Genomic DNA, 14,111 nt, shown 5'->3' with positions numbered 1-14,111 from the left:
CTAGAGAATTTTGATGTCAGGCTGGACCAGGCTCTGAGCAACCTAATCTAGCTATGGCATCCCTGTTAATTGCAGGGGAGTTCTACTTGACCTTTTAAGGTCTCTTCCAATTCTGAGGATTCTATGATCCTATGATTCTATTATCTATCTGAGGAACTCTTTAAAGATGAATGCTTAATTAAAAAGAGTCTCCATGGCAATCAGAAAAAGATAAAGAAGCTCATTACTTGGTAATTAACTTTAGCGTCTTCCTGCAGAATTCTGTGTTGGATAATTGCATTAGGAAAAGAAATAGGGCAAATCTACTAGAATGGAATCTGAATGGTTTCTGCACTAAGTGTGAACTTAGATTATTGTGATATTAAAGAGAGTCACAGAGAAAATACTGAATGTATTTGGAAAAAAATTTACATTGAAATTAGAACAAAACAAAAAACAAACAAAAAACAAGCAAACAAAAAAACCCCTTAACAGTAATTTTTCATATTAAGATTTTAAGGCAATTGATCTTGTGTTAAAACTTGTGAATCAAGTCACATTTATATGCTATGTTTCAGCAATTAGTAACCACCACTACTACAATATGCACCTTACTATTTTTATTTTATTTTGTTTTTGTTGAGCATTTGTTCCTTAGATTCTTCAGTGCTGTCTAGTGTTAGAGGACACTTTACTCTGAAAAAAATAATGTCTTACCATAGAAGATTTTGCAGAAAATCATTGCACCTATTCCACACACTCTACCAAGTCTGACTTCTTTCTATCTCTAAAAGAAAAAGGCAATTTTGTAAAGTAATATAACATCCTGACTCATTTTCTGGATCCTTTCTGATTTATTACCTCTATTTTACTTACAGATTTTAATCACTAACAAGAAGAATGTTTGATTTTATTATTATATTATTATTATTATGTGTTAGTCTTCTGCTTGAACACTACATTTTATCACAGGAAAACATTGGGAGAATACCATTCCAAATTTTTATGTTTCCTTAGAATAAAAATAAAATCTTTCAAAATTCCTGAAAAATTTGCAATTGAAATTATATCTATGTAGGTCCCTCCGAAAATAATCTCTCATATTTGTTTTCATGGAAAACATAGCAGATACAGAGAACGAAATGAGATTGTTCTCAGCAAATTCTCAGCTACAAAATATTTTTCTGCATGGTCACAATCTCTTGCTATGCATTTTCACCAGAAATAATCTAGAGACTCCATTCTGTGCTTGTAAAAATCTGTATGATTGGAGGTGACACAGTCACTGTTTCCTCTGCTGAAATGCTTCAGCCACAGACTCATTGTACTCACATCCATCGCTTGGTCTCCATAAATGTTCATCAAGCATCAAATAATGTGAATAGATTTTATTTTTTTTTTAATTTTTTTTTTTCCCCCCATGTGGAGGTATTCATCTGCACACCTGTGCTTCATACCTTCATACATTCCATGTTAGGCACCAGCTTATCAGACTGCCTCTCCCTCGCAATGTGTCGCTTGGCAGCAAAACTTAGTGGCTTATTGATGGAAGGAATCAACCTGCATCGCTGTACCACCAACATTCAGGTCTGATATCACAGACTGACATATTAAAACAGGAGGCATGACTTCTTGTGTAGCCACTGTAATATTGTGACTGCAAGGACAGACTGTCAAGTGAAATCATCAGGTTCAAGTCTCCCATCCTCATGATTTCTGGGTGCAATTTTAATGTAGATTATTTTCAAAACTGGCAGATCAATAAGTTGAAAAATAGTAAAAGGTGAAGTCTATTAACCTTAAATTTTCTTAAGCATGTAAGCTTGTGTCCAAATTAACATGTATCAAATCATTTCCCAAAGTATAATTTGGATTTACTGCTTGAATGTATATCTTCCTCATTACTAATTTTTTACTACTATGTACAAAGGGAAGAATTATCAAAGATTTTACTAAAAAATAGTATTAGCAACAGTGTTATATCTTCTTCAAGATCAAAGAAAAGCCTATTAAAGCCAAGAATAGGTAATAATAGAATGTTATTTCCAAATGATACGCCCTTCTTATATGTAACTGCATTAAGGTGGTACTTGACAGTCAGCTCTACTCAACTTATTCTTTTAATCAGAATTTTATCGGGGTGCTAATTTCAGTGTGTATGTTTTTATTGGCTGCTTGACTGAGTCAAATGGTTCATACATATGTAAATGTTATATTCTGTAATGTTAAACCTGTAAATTCAACAGACTTGTTTGTTGTAAGATCACTTCCCCAAAACACTTTCCCTGTCATATTTGGTCATAGCAGTAATGACTTCTCCATTTTATCAGCTTAGTTCCTTTTGCTAATGGACTGTTAGATCTCACTGAAGGTCTCAGAAAAAAAGATTTACCTATAAAACATAATTACCTTTCTGTAATTCTGAAATTTAATTAAATTTAATTACATATATCTCCTGAAAAACAAACCAACAAACAAAACTCCAAAACAAACAAACAAAAAAAAAACCCAAACATTTTTATTTCATCATTCACAATCTAAAAGTTAATAGTCAACACAGATATTTCAAGTAATTCAGACCAATAAACAGAATGTATATATATAAGAAAATTACTGTAGAATTTCTCTTACCTCTGCAAATAGGAACAGGGAAGTCCCACGATGCTGTATTCACAGAGTTAGCTATGCAAGTAAGTTGAGGGTGGCCATCCAAAATATATCCAGTTACACAACTGTATCGGATTTTGTCACCAACATCAAATCTTGTACCATATAAGATACCCTTTGGTGGGACACCTGGATTGCCACAGGAGCTACTCTGTAATTCTAGAGAATAAATATTTATTATCACTTACAGTACTGTAATATGACAATATTCCATTGTGCTGAAAAATACAGAAAATGTAAGTTAGAATAACTGCTCAGACAAGGTGTCTTATTTATTTATTTATTTTAACTCTAAGCTGGGAAAAAAAACAAAACAAAACAAAACAAAACCTCTTCTTCTATTGAGCACACACTTATGTATCCAAAAAAAAAAAAAAAAGGTAAAAAAATGAAAAAAAATTTAGAAAATTATGAGAAAATAATCACAATCATTAAACTCTAGCTACAGACACATCCTTATATTTTGCTTAAAGAACTGCTTACATTGGAGGAGTGAACAAAGGAATTTGATATTTCCTTGATTTTTATTGATAAAATAAAAATGGTAATAAAAGCTGCAATAAAGACATGGAAAATAAGAGATCCAAATCAAGAAAAGTTTGAAACAAAGAACAAAATTAGTCAAGACAAAACACTGGGAGAAATTCTTAAGAAACATAAGACTTAGCGTGATCAGAAAGCTTTGACCCTTTTCATTATCTTCTTAAAAATAGTGATAAAGAGTATATTAAGACTTCTAAACCTTCTACTCATTGTGTTGATGATTCAAAAGCAGATAATGTATTTTCATTTTGAACAAATACAAGTTCATTAATTTTGAACACATACAGGCACCTAACTGCATTAGTCTTGCTTTTTTTTTTTTCTTGATAGATAGCACCTATCTTCAGATTCACTGTCACACTCTACTACCCTGCTTTTCAAAGGTAGGGTTTATTGTCTTGAGATTGTCATCTATCAGAAAACACAGAAACTGAAAGATCACATTTTTTCAGCTCTGAACATAATCTTGACTTAGTTGACATTCCAATAGTCAGTGATGGTCTGGATTCTTGTGAAGTATTTAAAATTGCAACGTTGTAATTTGGTTGTACTTCTTGATCATTTACTCTGAAAATTGTCCGAACTGATTTTTTTAACTGTTTTACATTCTTTGTGTGTATTGTTGCTCATTTCTTTGTTAAACTGTCCCAGATGTTTCAATCTCTCTCCAAGTGGGAATGTTATTTGTCCTTGTTTTAGTTGTCAGTTATCTCTGAAATGCTTACAGCTCCTTCTAAAGGACCATAATCAAGATATGCTGTTTGAGTCCACATAGAATCTTGCTTAACTAGATATTAAAATTATAGCATGATAAACAGGAAATATGAGAAACTCGTGCAAAGCTATTCCATATAATCAGTTACTTGAATAAAACAAACAAAAAACAAACAAAAAACATTGTACATCAATAAACTGGTCATCTGGTTTTTTGTTTTGTTTTTTTTTTTTTTCTTTAAAATTAACGTGATGTTAGAAGAACTGTATGCATCTTTCAATATGCAAGAAATAGAAAACAAAGCAACTTTTTGTTGGAACAGTGAATGACTCTGAGAGGAAACCATATTCACTAGGCATAGCACTCAATTCAGTTCATTTATTTTATCACAAATTTGAATATTGCAGGATGTTGTAAAATCCTGTAAGACATCACTTCTATTTTAACCAAAAAAAAAAAGAATTATGTTCTTTATTTTAAGCAGATCTTTTTTATCTCTGTTTTAAGGAAGTCCCACTGAGATTAAAATTGGTTTATTTTGTTTAGCTGCTTATAAATAAATACACTGTAAAATGCATCTGGATGCAGAAGATGGATCCAAGCCTTTCTGCATTTCATGCTTCTACTGATGGCAACATAAGACCTTAGCAACGGGATGCCCAGTAAAGCCAGTGCACACATTTTGAATTTTTCCTCCAGGAAATTTGGTAACAGTTACTCTGTCTGAATTCTAAAAACTTTTGTTTTTAAATTCAACACATCCAAACATTTTTTAAACTCATCCAGGGATGGTGACTCAACCACCTCCCTATGAAGCCTATTCTAGTGCTTAACCACACTTTCTGTAAAGAAGCTTTTCCTGACATCCAACCTAAATCTACCTTGATACAACTTGAGGCCATTTCCCCTCATCTTGTCACCTGTCACCAGTGAGAAGAGACCAGCCTCACTCTCACTGCAATCACCTTTCAAGTCTTTGAAGAGAGCAATAAGATCTCCACTCAGCCTTCTCTTTGCCAGACTAAACAGCCCCAGTTCCTTCAGTCACTAAATCGCTTCCATCTACTTTTAAACAATATTGAAATTTTAAGTTCACTGTGTGTTGTATTCTGAAATTTTAGACAGCTGTTTGGCAGATTTTTCTACCAAGTTTAGGGTTTATATTATTTATTATTGCATAAACTAGCCATTTTTAATCTCACTATGTTAAGGTCACCTTAGTTGCAATGTCAGAAATGTAGCAATGCATTTGCTCTCATCAGATCTCATCAGGTTTCTCCCTGACCAATTCTCCAGCCTGTCCCAGTCTTGTCAAATGGTAGCACTGCCTTCTGGTGTGTCAGCCAATCTTCCCAAATTTGTATCATCAACAAACAAACATTTTCTTCTAAGCTTCATAGCAAGGATATAATGAGAGACTGTCAATCACCTTGCTGAAGTCAAGGTACACAACATCCTCTGGTATCTCTCAATCTACTCAGACAGTGATGACATCATATAAGGTGACCAGACTGATCAAGCACGATTTCCCTTTGATGAATCTATGCTGACTACACCTGATAACTTTCTCTTCCAGTTGCTTGGAAATAGTACCCAGAACAAATTGTTCCATCACTTTTCCAGGGACACAGGTGGGGCTGGTTGCCCTGTAGTTTGTCATCAATTAAGACCAACAAATCCCTTTCTGCAGGGCTGCTCCTGAGCCTTTCACCACCACTGACTTATATCTGGCTTTGCCCCATCAAAGACGCAGAACCCAGCCATGGTTCTCATTACACTTTATTCAGTGGGTAATTGCTCAGCCCTTCAGTTTTCCAAGATCTCTCTGCAACTCATCTCTACCTTGGAGGGAATCTAGAGCTCCGTCCAATTTAGTGTTATCCACAGATTTACTTAGTATATCTTCAAGTCCTGTATCCAGGTTATTCATGAAAATATTAATGAGAACATTCTCTAAAGTGGATCCCAGTCAAACCCTGCTAGTGATTTGTTGCCAGACTATTGTAACCCTTTTTACAGTAACCCTTTCAGAACTACCCATCTGCTAGTTGTTCACCTAGTGTGTTCTGTTTTTTTGTCCAGCTACAGGTGGGACTTTTTTCCAGAAGGATATTGTGAGAAACAATATTGAAACATTTGCTGAAATAAGATAAATTCTTCATCTGATTTCCTCTGATAGACGAGACGTGTAACTTCTTCATAAATGGATGTTAAGTTTGTTAAACAGGGCTTTCCTTCTATGGATCTGCGTTGGCTGTGGCTACTGATTGCATTGGCTTTCTGATATTTTTCACATAGATTTGATGTATGCAACGTATCAAAGAGCAGGGAAAAATACAACTAACAAATGCATTGAAAGAACTAACATGAACAACACAGATTTACAAAAACAGAATGAAAAAACTCCCTTCCTTTAAAGTCAATTTTCTTTTTGCCATAACTGAAAAACAAAAGGTATTCTTCCATGTCTTCAATGGATTTCTCACCTCAAAATGTAAGTTGGGAATGAAAATTAATCATTCTTGAATTCACATTTCTTTACAACAGTAATAGAAATAACAGACTGACTTATAACCTAAATTTTCCCTGATTTTTTTTCAATGTACAAGTTACACTGTTCAGTCTGAAGAGATTGTCAAGTTCTCATACATGTCTGTAAAAATGTAAGTAAGAACTGTGAGAAAGAAAGGTTGTATGTTTTTGTTGTTGTTGTTGTAGTTGTTTTCCCTTAAGGGAAAACAAGGTAAAATGTCCCTATTTATTTATTTATTTCCTTATTTGCTCTTCCTTTATGAACCAGTATATTTGCAGCAGTAACATCAATGAGGGACTCTACCATTCACTAAAGGTAATGCATCTAATTATACTGCATGCTTTCATAAAGCCATTATTTTTAAATAAATAGCATAATTTTGATTTTTTCTTCCTTCTGAAAATATTTTCATGAAATAAAAAGGGAGAGGAACATGATTTACACAAAGTAAATGTGCTGGGAGTATAAGAATATATTTTACAAGTGTGTTCTGAGAGAACTTTAAAGGTAGATTTTGATATTGAATCTGATTCTGTCACTAAGGAAAAAAATGAAGTAATCATTGCATTTTTCTTCTCTTTGTGTTTATACTTATAGCATTAAAGCCATATGTTATTTTCATAGAAATACATCAGTTTCAGCAGTAATTAAATTAGAACTGTGCTAATATGATACTGCCATAAGCAAGAGAACAAGAGCAAAACAAACAGCAAGAAATCATCCAGGATACATGGAGTAAAGTAATAACCACAGTACTGTGGCAACATTGATATTGTGCATGAGACAAATGCAATACAAGAAATGGTCCAGTGTTTACAACATGTTCCTGTCACATCTGATGCACTGTTTTGAATATCTGTTTAAATCAGATGAAGGAATAGAACAGCGTTAGAGAACTGAAAGTGTACATAAGAAGACAGTGGCAATCAGTAATTCTACCATATAAGCACATATTATAAAACCATGTGGAATTAACTCAAAAATGAAGCTTCAAGTAAACTTCAGAAAATGTGGATTAAATCTGACATCTCTCCATCAAACATACTTCTAAAGTGTTACCTTATTAGAATGACAAAGCAGGTAAATACTGAATACTTAGCTAGTAGATATGTTCAGTTTTGACAGTACTAGCCTACCTCATTTCCCAGTTATAAATGACTTTGATCAAGCACAGCAAAGGGAACAAGAAAAATTCCCGCAAGTATATTCATAAAAAAAGGAAGACTAGGGAAAATGTGGGCCCTCTTCTGAAGGAAACAGGAGGTTTGGTTACCCAGGATAGTGAAAAGACCAAGATAACGAATGCTAATAGACCTCAGGAACCCCATGTCCCAAAAACCAGACTGAAGGGCTGGAGCAAAAAAGATGTGTTCTTGGTGGAAGAAGATTAGTTTGGGGAATACTTGAGCAAACTTAACCTTTGTAAGTCTCTCCACTCTGTTGGGAGATCATACCCACGAGTGCTGAGGAAACTAGCAAATGTGACTGTGAGACTACACTCTGTAACTTTTGCTCAATCATGGCAACAGGGACAAGTGCCCAAAGACTGAAAGAAAGTAAATAGAAGTTGCATCTTCAGGAAAAGCAGAAAAGAAGACCCAGGGAACTACAAGCCAGTCAATCCCTGGGAAGATGACGGAACAGCTAATAGTGGAACTCATTTCCAGGTACATGAAGGAGAGGAAAATTGTCAGAATCCACATGGATTCGTTGAGGGGAAGTCACAAAATACCAAACAGAGAAACTTCCATAATGAAATAACCTGCCTGTTGGAGGAGTGAGGAGCAGTGAATATTATCTACTTAGGCTTTCATAAGGCCTTTGACACTTCCTCCCATAGAGAAACTGTTGAAGGATGAATGAACAGGCAGAAAAATGAACCAAAAACTGACTGAATGGGTGGATCCAGGGGCAGCGGTCAATGTTGCAAAATCTAACTGGAGGCCAGTAATGAGTGAATTATGCCAAGATTCAGTATCAGGTCCAGCCCTGTTTTACATCTTCATTAGTGATATGAACAATGAGGTAGAAGGCACTCTCAGTAAATCTGCAGACTACACAAAACTTGAGAGAATGTCTGTTTCCACAGAGGGCTGTGTACTCCAGGACCTGCACAGGCTGGAGAGGTAAAATGATCTCATGAAGTTCAGCAAGGAGAAAGACAGAGTCCTGTGCCAAGGGAGGAACAATCCCAGGCACCAGTACAAGATGTGGATTACCCAGCTGGAAAGCACCTTTCACAGTATCACAGTCACGTGCGGGTTGGAAGGGACCCTAGAGATCATCGAGTCCAACCCCCGGGATTCGAGCCTCCTGTGCAGCAGAGCGGCACTTCTACCACTTGCACTACAGGGGGGATTCGAAGGAAAGGACTTAGGAGTCCTGGTAGATACCAAGTTGAACACGAGCCAAGAATGTGTGTCCTTGCAGTGTTCTTACTGCTAAAAGAATGCTAATGGCATTGTGCTCTTGTCTATATTAGGCAGCAAGTATATCACCAGCAGGTTATGAGAGGTTATTCTTCTCTAAGTATTGATAAGGCTGCACCTGGAGTACTTTGTCCAGTTCTGGAAACAGACAGGAGAGACATTTAATATACTGGAGAGAGTTTAGTGGTGTTCAAGGGACTGCAGTACCTCTTTAATGAAAGGATGAGAGCTGAGGCTACTCAACCTGGAGAACAGAAGGCTTTGGGGTACATCATATAAATGTGTGTAAATACCTGAAGGGAGAATGCAAAGAAGAGTAAGGTAGGCTTTTCAGTGGCGCTTGGTACAAGTGCAATATGCAGTAGGCAAGAACTGGAGCACAAGGTATTCCATCTAAATATCAACATTCTTTACCATACAGGTGCCAAAGAACAGGTATAGTTTCCCTAAAGAAGCTGTGGAGTTTCCATCCTTCGAGGTCTGCAAAAGCTGCTGGACATGGTCCTGGGCAAGTACTTGGGCATGAGGTTGAACCAGATGACCTTCAGGGGTCCCTATCAACTGTAACCACTCTGTGATGCTGTGATTCTCTTTACTAATATCTACTTGTGTTTGATATTTAAAATCTTTATCTGCAGGAAATCCCTGTGTAGCTCCTGAAAACACCAGTTAAACTTCAATTGAGGAAGACCATTAGACACTACATGAAGTTTTGGAATGGAAGCAGAGATAGTAATAAGAGCATGTCACAGGCTGGCTCCATCTACGCTATTATGAAAATATGCAACCTAGCCATCATAGTGCCAAGGCTGATGTACTGTGACTGCACGTATAGTAGTTATTCAGCTTTCCAAGCGGATGAAACCCACACAGATGCACCTGCCTGCCGTGCAATAGCTATGTAGGTAAATTCATATGTGAATCACAATGGGGTTGCTCCACTGAGACTGGGAAGAGGTTTCTGTAATTGGAGAACAAAGATTATTTCAGAAGTGAGTATAATCTACAATCAAAGACCAGCCTAAAGTCTAAACCACATCAATATTTCTTTGTTTTCTATAGCTATACTTAAGAACATAATCTAATTTATGAACAGTTATGGCAAGAAACATAGAATTATTTATTTTTATATACTTGTTTCCTCTGATTAGTGAAATTGACTTTTGAATTGTTGTAAAGAATAATCTAAAAAAGTTATGAATTAAATAATGATAAACTATAGACTGCCTAATCTGTAAAAGAAAGTATATATCAACTCTTCCATCTTTCTGTTGACAAAGATAATCTGATCAGTATGAAGTTTGATGATATATACATGTGTGAAAGGTTAACCAACCATATCATATCCATCATTTATTAGCAAAGGTTTTCTACCACAGGCCTTCTTGATAAACTGAGTTCATACTGAAGGAAGAAACCTAGCATAATAAACTTAAAAAACCAAAACCAAACAACAACAAAACAAACAAACAAACAAACAAAACCACAAGATTTTCCTGCTGAAATGTATAACTGAAGATTTTAGAGTTGAATCTAAATTATAGGATTTAGATATGGGATGTAACGTAGACATATTATTAGATAGTGTCATAAAAGAGTACACAGAATATTGGGAGTTTTCCCCTGCTTAAAGGGACCTTATTAGAAGAGATTTGGGCACTATGTAGCACTTGAAAACTTCAGAGCTTTCGTATGACCTGTGTGAGTGCGAAAATATTTCCTTCAGTATAGGTCATTCATAACATGAAATTTAATTGTATGTATATATATGTATATATTTCTATCTATCTATCTATCTATCTATCTATCTATCTATCTATCTATCTATCTATCTATCTATCATCTATCTATCTATCGTATGCTCCCTATATGTATCTGATGGAATAAGTTTTTTTTATATGTTTATTCTTATATATTTATATGTAATTATTATCACAAACATTTTGGGCCAAAATGTTGTTGCATTAACTACCTGCTTTTATTTTTCTCAAAGGCCATTATCTTGTTCAATGAAATTTCCGTTTGGTTTCCAACATCATTGCTGGTACAAAGGATTCTTTAACATTTGTTTCAGAAAACTTGTTTACAAATTTACAGGTGTACTCTTGTACTCATTTTCAGGTGTTTCTCTTTAGCCATTTTGACAAAAGGAATGTGGGCTTAAAATTATGTTTCCTTTAGAAGAACTTTTGTTTTTAACATTCTCCTTTAGAAGACTCCCACTCCGATGTAGTGGGTGGCATCCCAGTCCTCAGTAGGCAGCTTGGAACTAAATGATCTTTAACAATTATCCTAACCTAAGCTCTTCTATGATTCTATGGAGGCTGAATATTTATTCCCCCCAAAATCTCATCACATTTGTTTTTCCAGCACCACCACTTCTTAATAGAGCAGTTATCTTCTTCCTTTTCTTTATACCAAGGTGTCCTGATCACCTTTCTAGGATGAGATGAAGGTGTAAAATGAGCTTTCTATGAGAAATATTCGAACAAGAAAGAAGTCCAGAAATTCTAGGTAGGGGATATATGCATGCTTCTGCTTTTAATGCTACTCATCCTGGTAATTTCACTATGCTGAACTGAACTATAATCTTGTTCAAATTACTTACTTACATTATGATCCATTAAAGAGGAAAGGCAATGTAATCAAATTAATAGATAATAATGTGAATAAATAAACATCTGCAAGAGACTATTTATCAAGAGCAAGCATAAGGCTTTTGAATAACTTACGTTGCATAAAACTTTGATTTATATCTCTGATGTGTCCAGTCATATGATTGAGTAGTACTTCAACATATAAAGTAGAAAATTATCCCAAAATGTCGACTGAAGCAGAAAATAAATTGCAACATTAATTTTTCATTTTTAATGAAAAAGTAGTATTGAGTCTGTTAAAAATTCTGTTTGATTTCCCTTACTTTCTAAAAAAAAAACAAACAAAAACTTGTACTTTACTCAGAAAGTTAAAATGAATATGTTTTCATTCATAGAAAAATTTGGTTTTCTTCAGATATATTTGTGACACTGCTGGAATAAAATGTCCAGTTGCTTATCAGCATTAATGTAAAAGTTAATAATAAACAGAAGGCTGTAAGACCAAACAAAGATGGAGTGAAGGGAAAAAAAATATTTAGACATGTCCAATCTTTTTACTTTTGACTTTCATTACCCTTAATTCTCAACAGAATATTCAGATGTAATTATTTGGTATGTTTTACAGCATCAGAAAATGTTTTGTTTGTTTGTTTGTTTGCTTGTTTGTTTCTTATTTAATAATTAAAGCTAATCAAATATTTGCAAACAGAACTATATCAGTACCCAGACTTGGCTACAGTGCAGATATGATTTTTGCACTATTGTGTTAAATCTATTGTGATTTAAGAAGTACTTCATTAGGATGAATATTCTGTCTTCTACATATTTCTTATAACAAGAAAAATGGAAATGTTGTTATTTACTTTTAGTTAGATTAGTAAGTATATAGTAGTTGAAACTACTGAGTAAACTTTTGTTTGATTCTTCTATTCATTCTTCTGTTTAAATTGCCTCCTTTCCTAGTCCTATAATGCTTAGCCTTCTCTCACATTATCAACATTTGCACAAAGATTCTAGGAATTTAATGGTACAGAAGAAACAAGCATATAACTTCTTAATCAGAATCCATATCTCTACTTTCTCACATTGTTTAATCAGAGAATTATAGGATGTCTTGGGTTAAAAGAGACTTCAAAGATCATCAAGTTCCAAACACCCTGCCATAGGCAGGATTGCTAACCGCAACATTGATTACTAGATCACTTTGCCCAGGGCCCCATACAACTTCGCCATGAACATCTCCAGGACAGGGTATCTACAGCCTCTCTGGGCAACGTATTCCTGCACCTCTCTGTGAAAAACTTCCCCCAACGTGTAATCTAGATATCTTCTTCTTCAGAATAAAACAATTTCCTCTTGTCCTACCATTATCTACCTATGTAAAAGTTGTTCTCCCTCCAGATTACAGTAGTTCTTTAAATATTGGAAGCCCACAATAATTGTTCCAGATCCTTCTTTTTTCTAGACTGAACATGACAAGATTCTTGAGTCTGTTTTTACAGGATAGGTGACCCAGAGCTCTGATCATCTTGATGGCCCTCCTCTGAACCCAGTCCAACAGCTCTACATCTTTCTGCTGTTTGGAGTCCCAGACCTGGAAACAGCACTCCAGGCGAGGCCTAACGAAGGCAGAGTCTTCTTGTCTTGCTGTCCGCCTCTCTTTTCATGCTGCCCAGGATACCATTGGTGTTTCAGGCTGAAAGAGCATGCTGTTGGCTCACGTTACATTTTTCATCTACTACCTCCTACAGTGACTTAAATACAAAGACTGCTTTGAAAGTAATGTCTCTCATCTTCTTATCCACAACATCTGAGGCAAATGTTGTGGGTATGGCAGTAAAGGCTGAGCCTTCCCATCAATATTGTTACATTTTGTTGCCATGTGACAGATGGTATACAAAGAGCAGAGACAAAATGATGTTTGTCATGGATGAGCAAATGAAGCAAAAGCATATAACTAAATTTCTCCATAAAGAAAAGATTGAACCAATTGATATTAACTACCAACATGGAAGAGAATTCAAGTTCCGGATGGCCATGCAGATTTTTAGAAGCTCGTCATGGTAGCTCTTGTTCATCACTGAGGAAAATATACAGCAAATAGTGGTGCCTATTCTGAAATTGCTTCTGCTTTAAAAATAAATATTTTCATTTAAACATCTGTATATCCTTAACAACTGGAATACACTGTGTGGAGATTATATCAGATGTACTTCAACATATGTTTTCTCTATTGAATATGAACTAAGTGGACATTTTCTTTGCAACAAGATGTCACTGGTATAAAGAAAATTAATAAAGGATCCAATTTGTGGAACAAATCCATTCACTCATGCTTATATTGGCTTTCCTTCATATTCTTTTTGGTTATCTACTTTCTACAGTGATAATCATGTCAGCTTCAAGTCATTTTAAATAATCTGAGTTTTGAGACAGAGTAAAGGATGGTGGCACAATTACTGGCACAACTGAAATGCTTACAAAGCATATTTTTTTGTGAAAGACTTTTGGTAGCTTAAATTCTCAGTCCTTAAATAATGACTGGTTATCTTCAGTGCTGATCATATAATGAGATGACATACATTACCCACCTGCCTTTGAAAGAAGAAGGCATTTTAGGATTTATTTATGTAATGGTATGTAACTGA

At 35.1% G+C, this 14,111-nt stretch overlaps 1 protein-coding gene across 3 annotated transcripts in view; it reads right to left on the bottom strand.

Moving 5' to 3' along the window:
• Positions 1 to 14,111, bottom strand: part of CSMD3 (CUB and Sushi multiple domains 3) — a 468,617-nt gene that overhangs the window by 359,270 nt on the left and 95,236 nt on the right. For all 3 annotated transcript variants that reach the window (XM_015856172.3, XM_015856173.3, XM_085537054.1), the window contains exon 4: positions 2,611 to 2,805. In XM_015856172.3, coding sequence (XP_015711658.2) covers positions 2,611 to 2,805 — 195 coding nt within the window. The remainder of the gene's footprint in view (positions 1 to 2,610; positions 2,806 to 14,111) is intronic.

The sequence above is a fragment of the Coturnix japonica genome, chromosome 2 (assembly GCF_054131305.1).
Source record: "Coturnix japonica strain WE chromosome 2, WE-NBRP24, whole genome shotgun sequence".
Lineage (NCBI taxonomy): Eukaryota > Metazoa > Chordata > Aves > Galliformes > Phasianidae > Coturnix > Coturnix japonica.
This window is presented reverse-complemented; position numbering and strand designations above follow the sequence as displayed.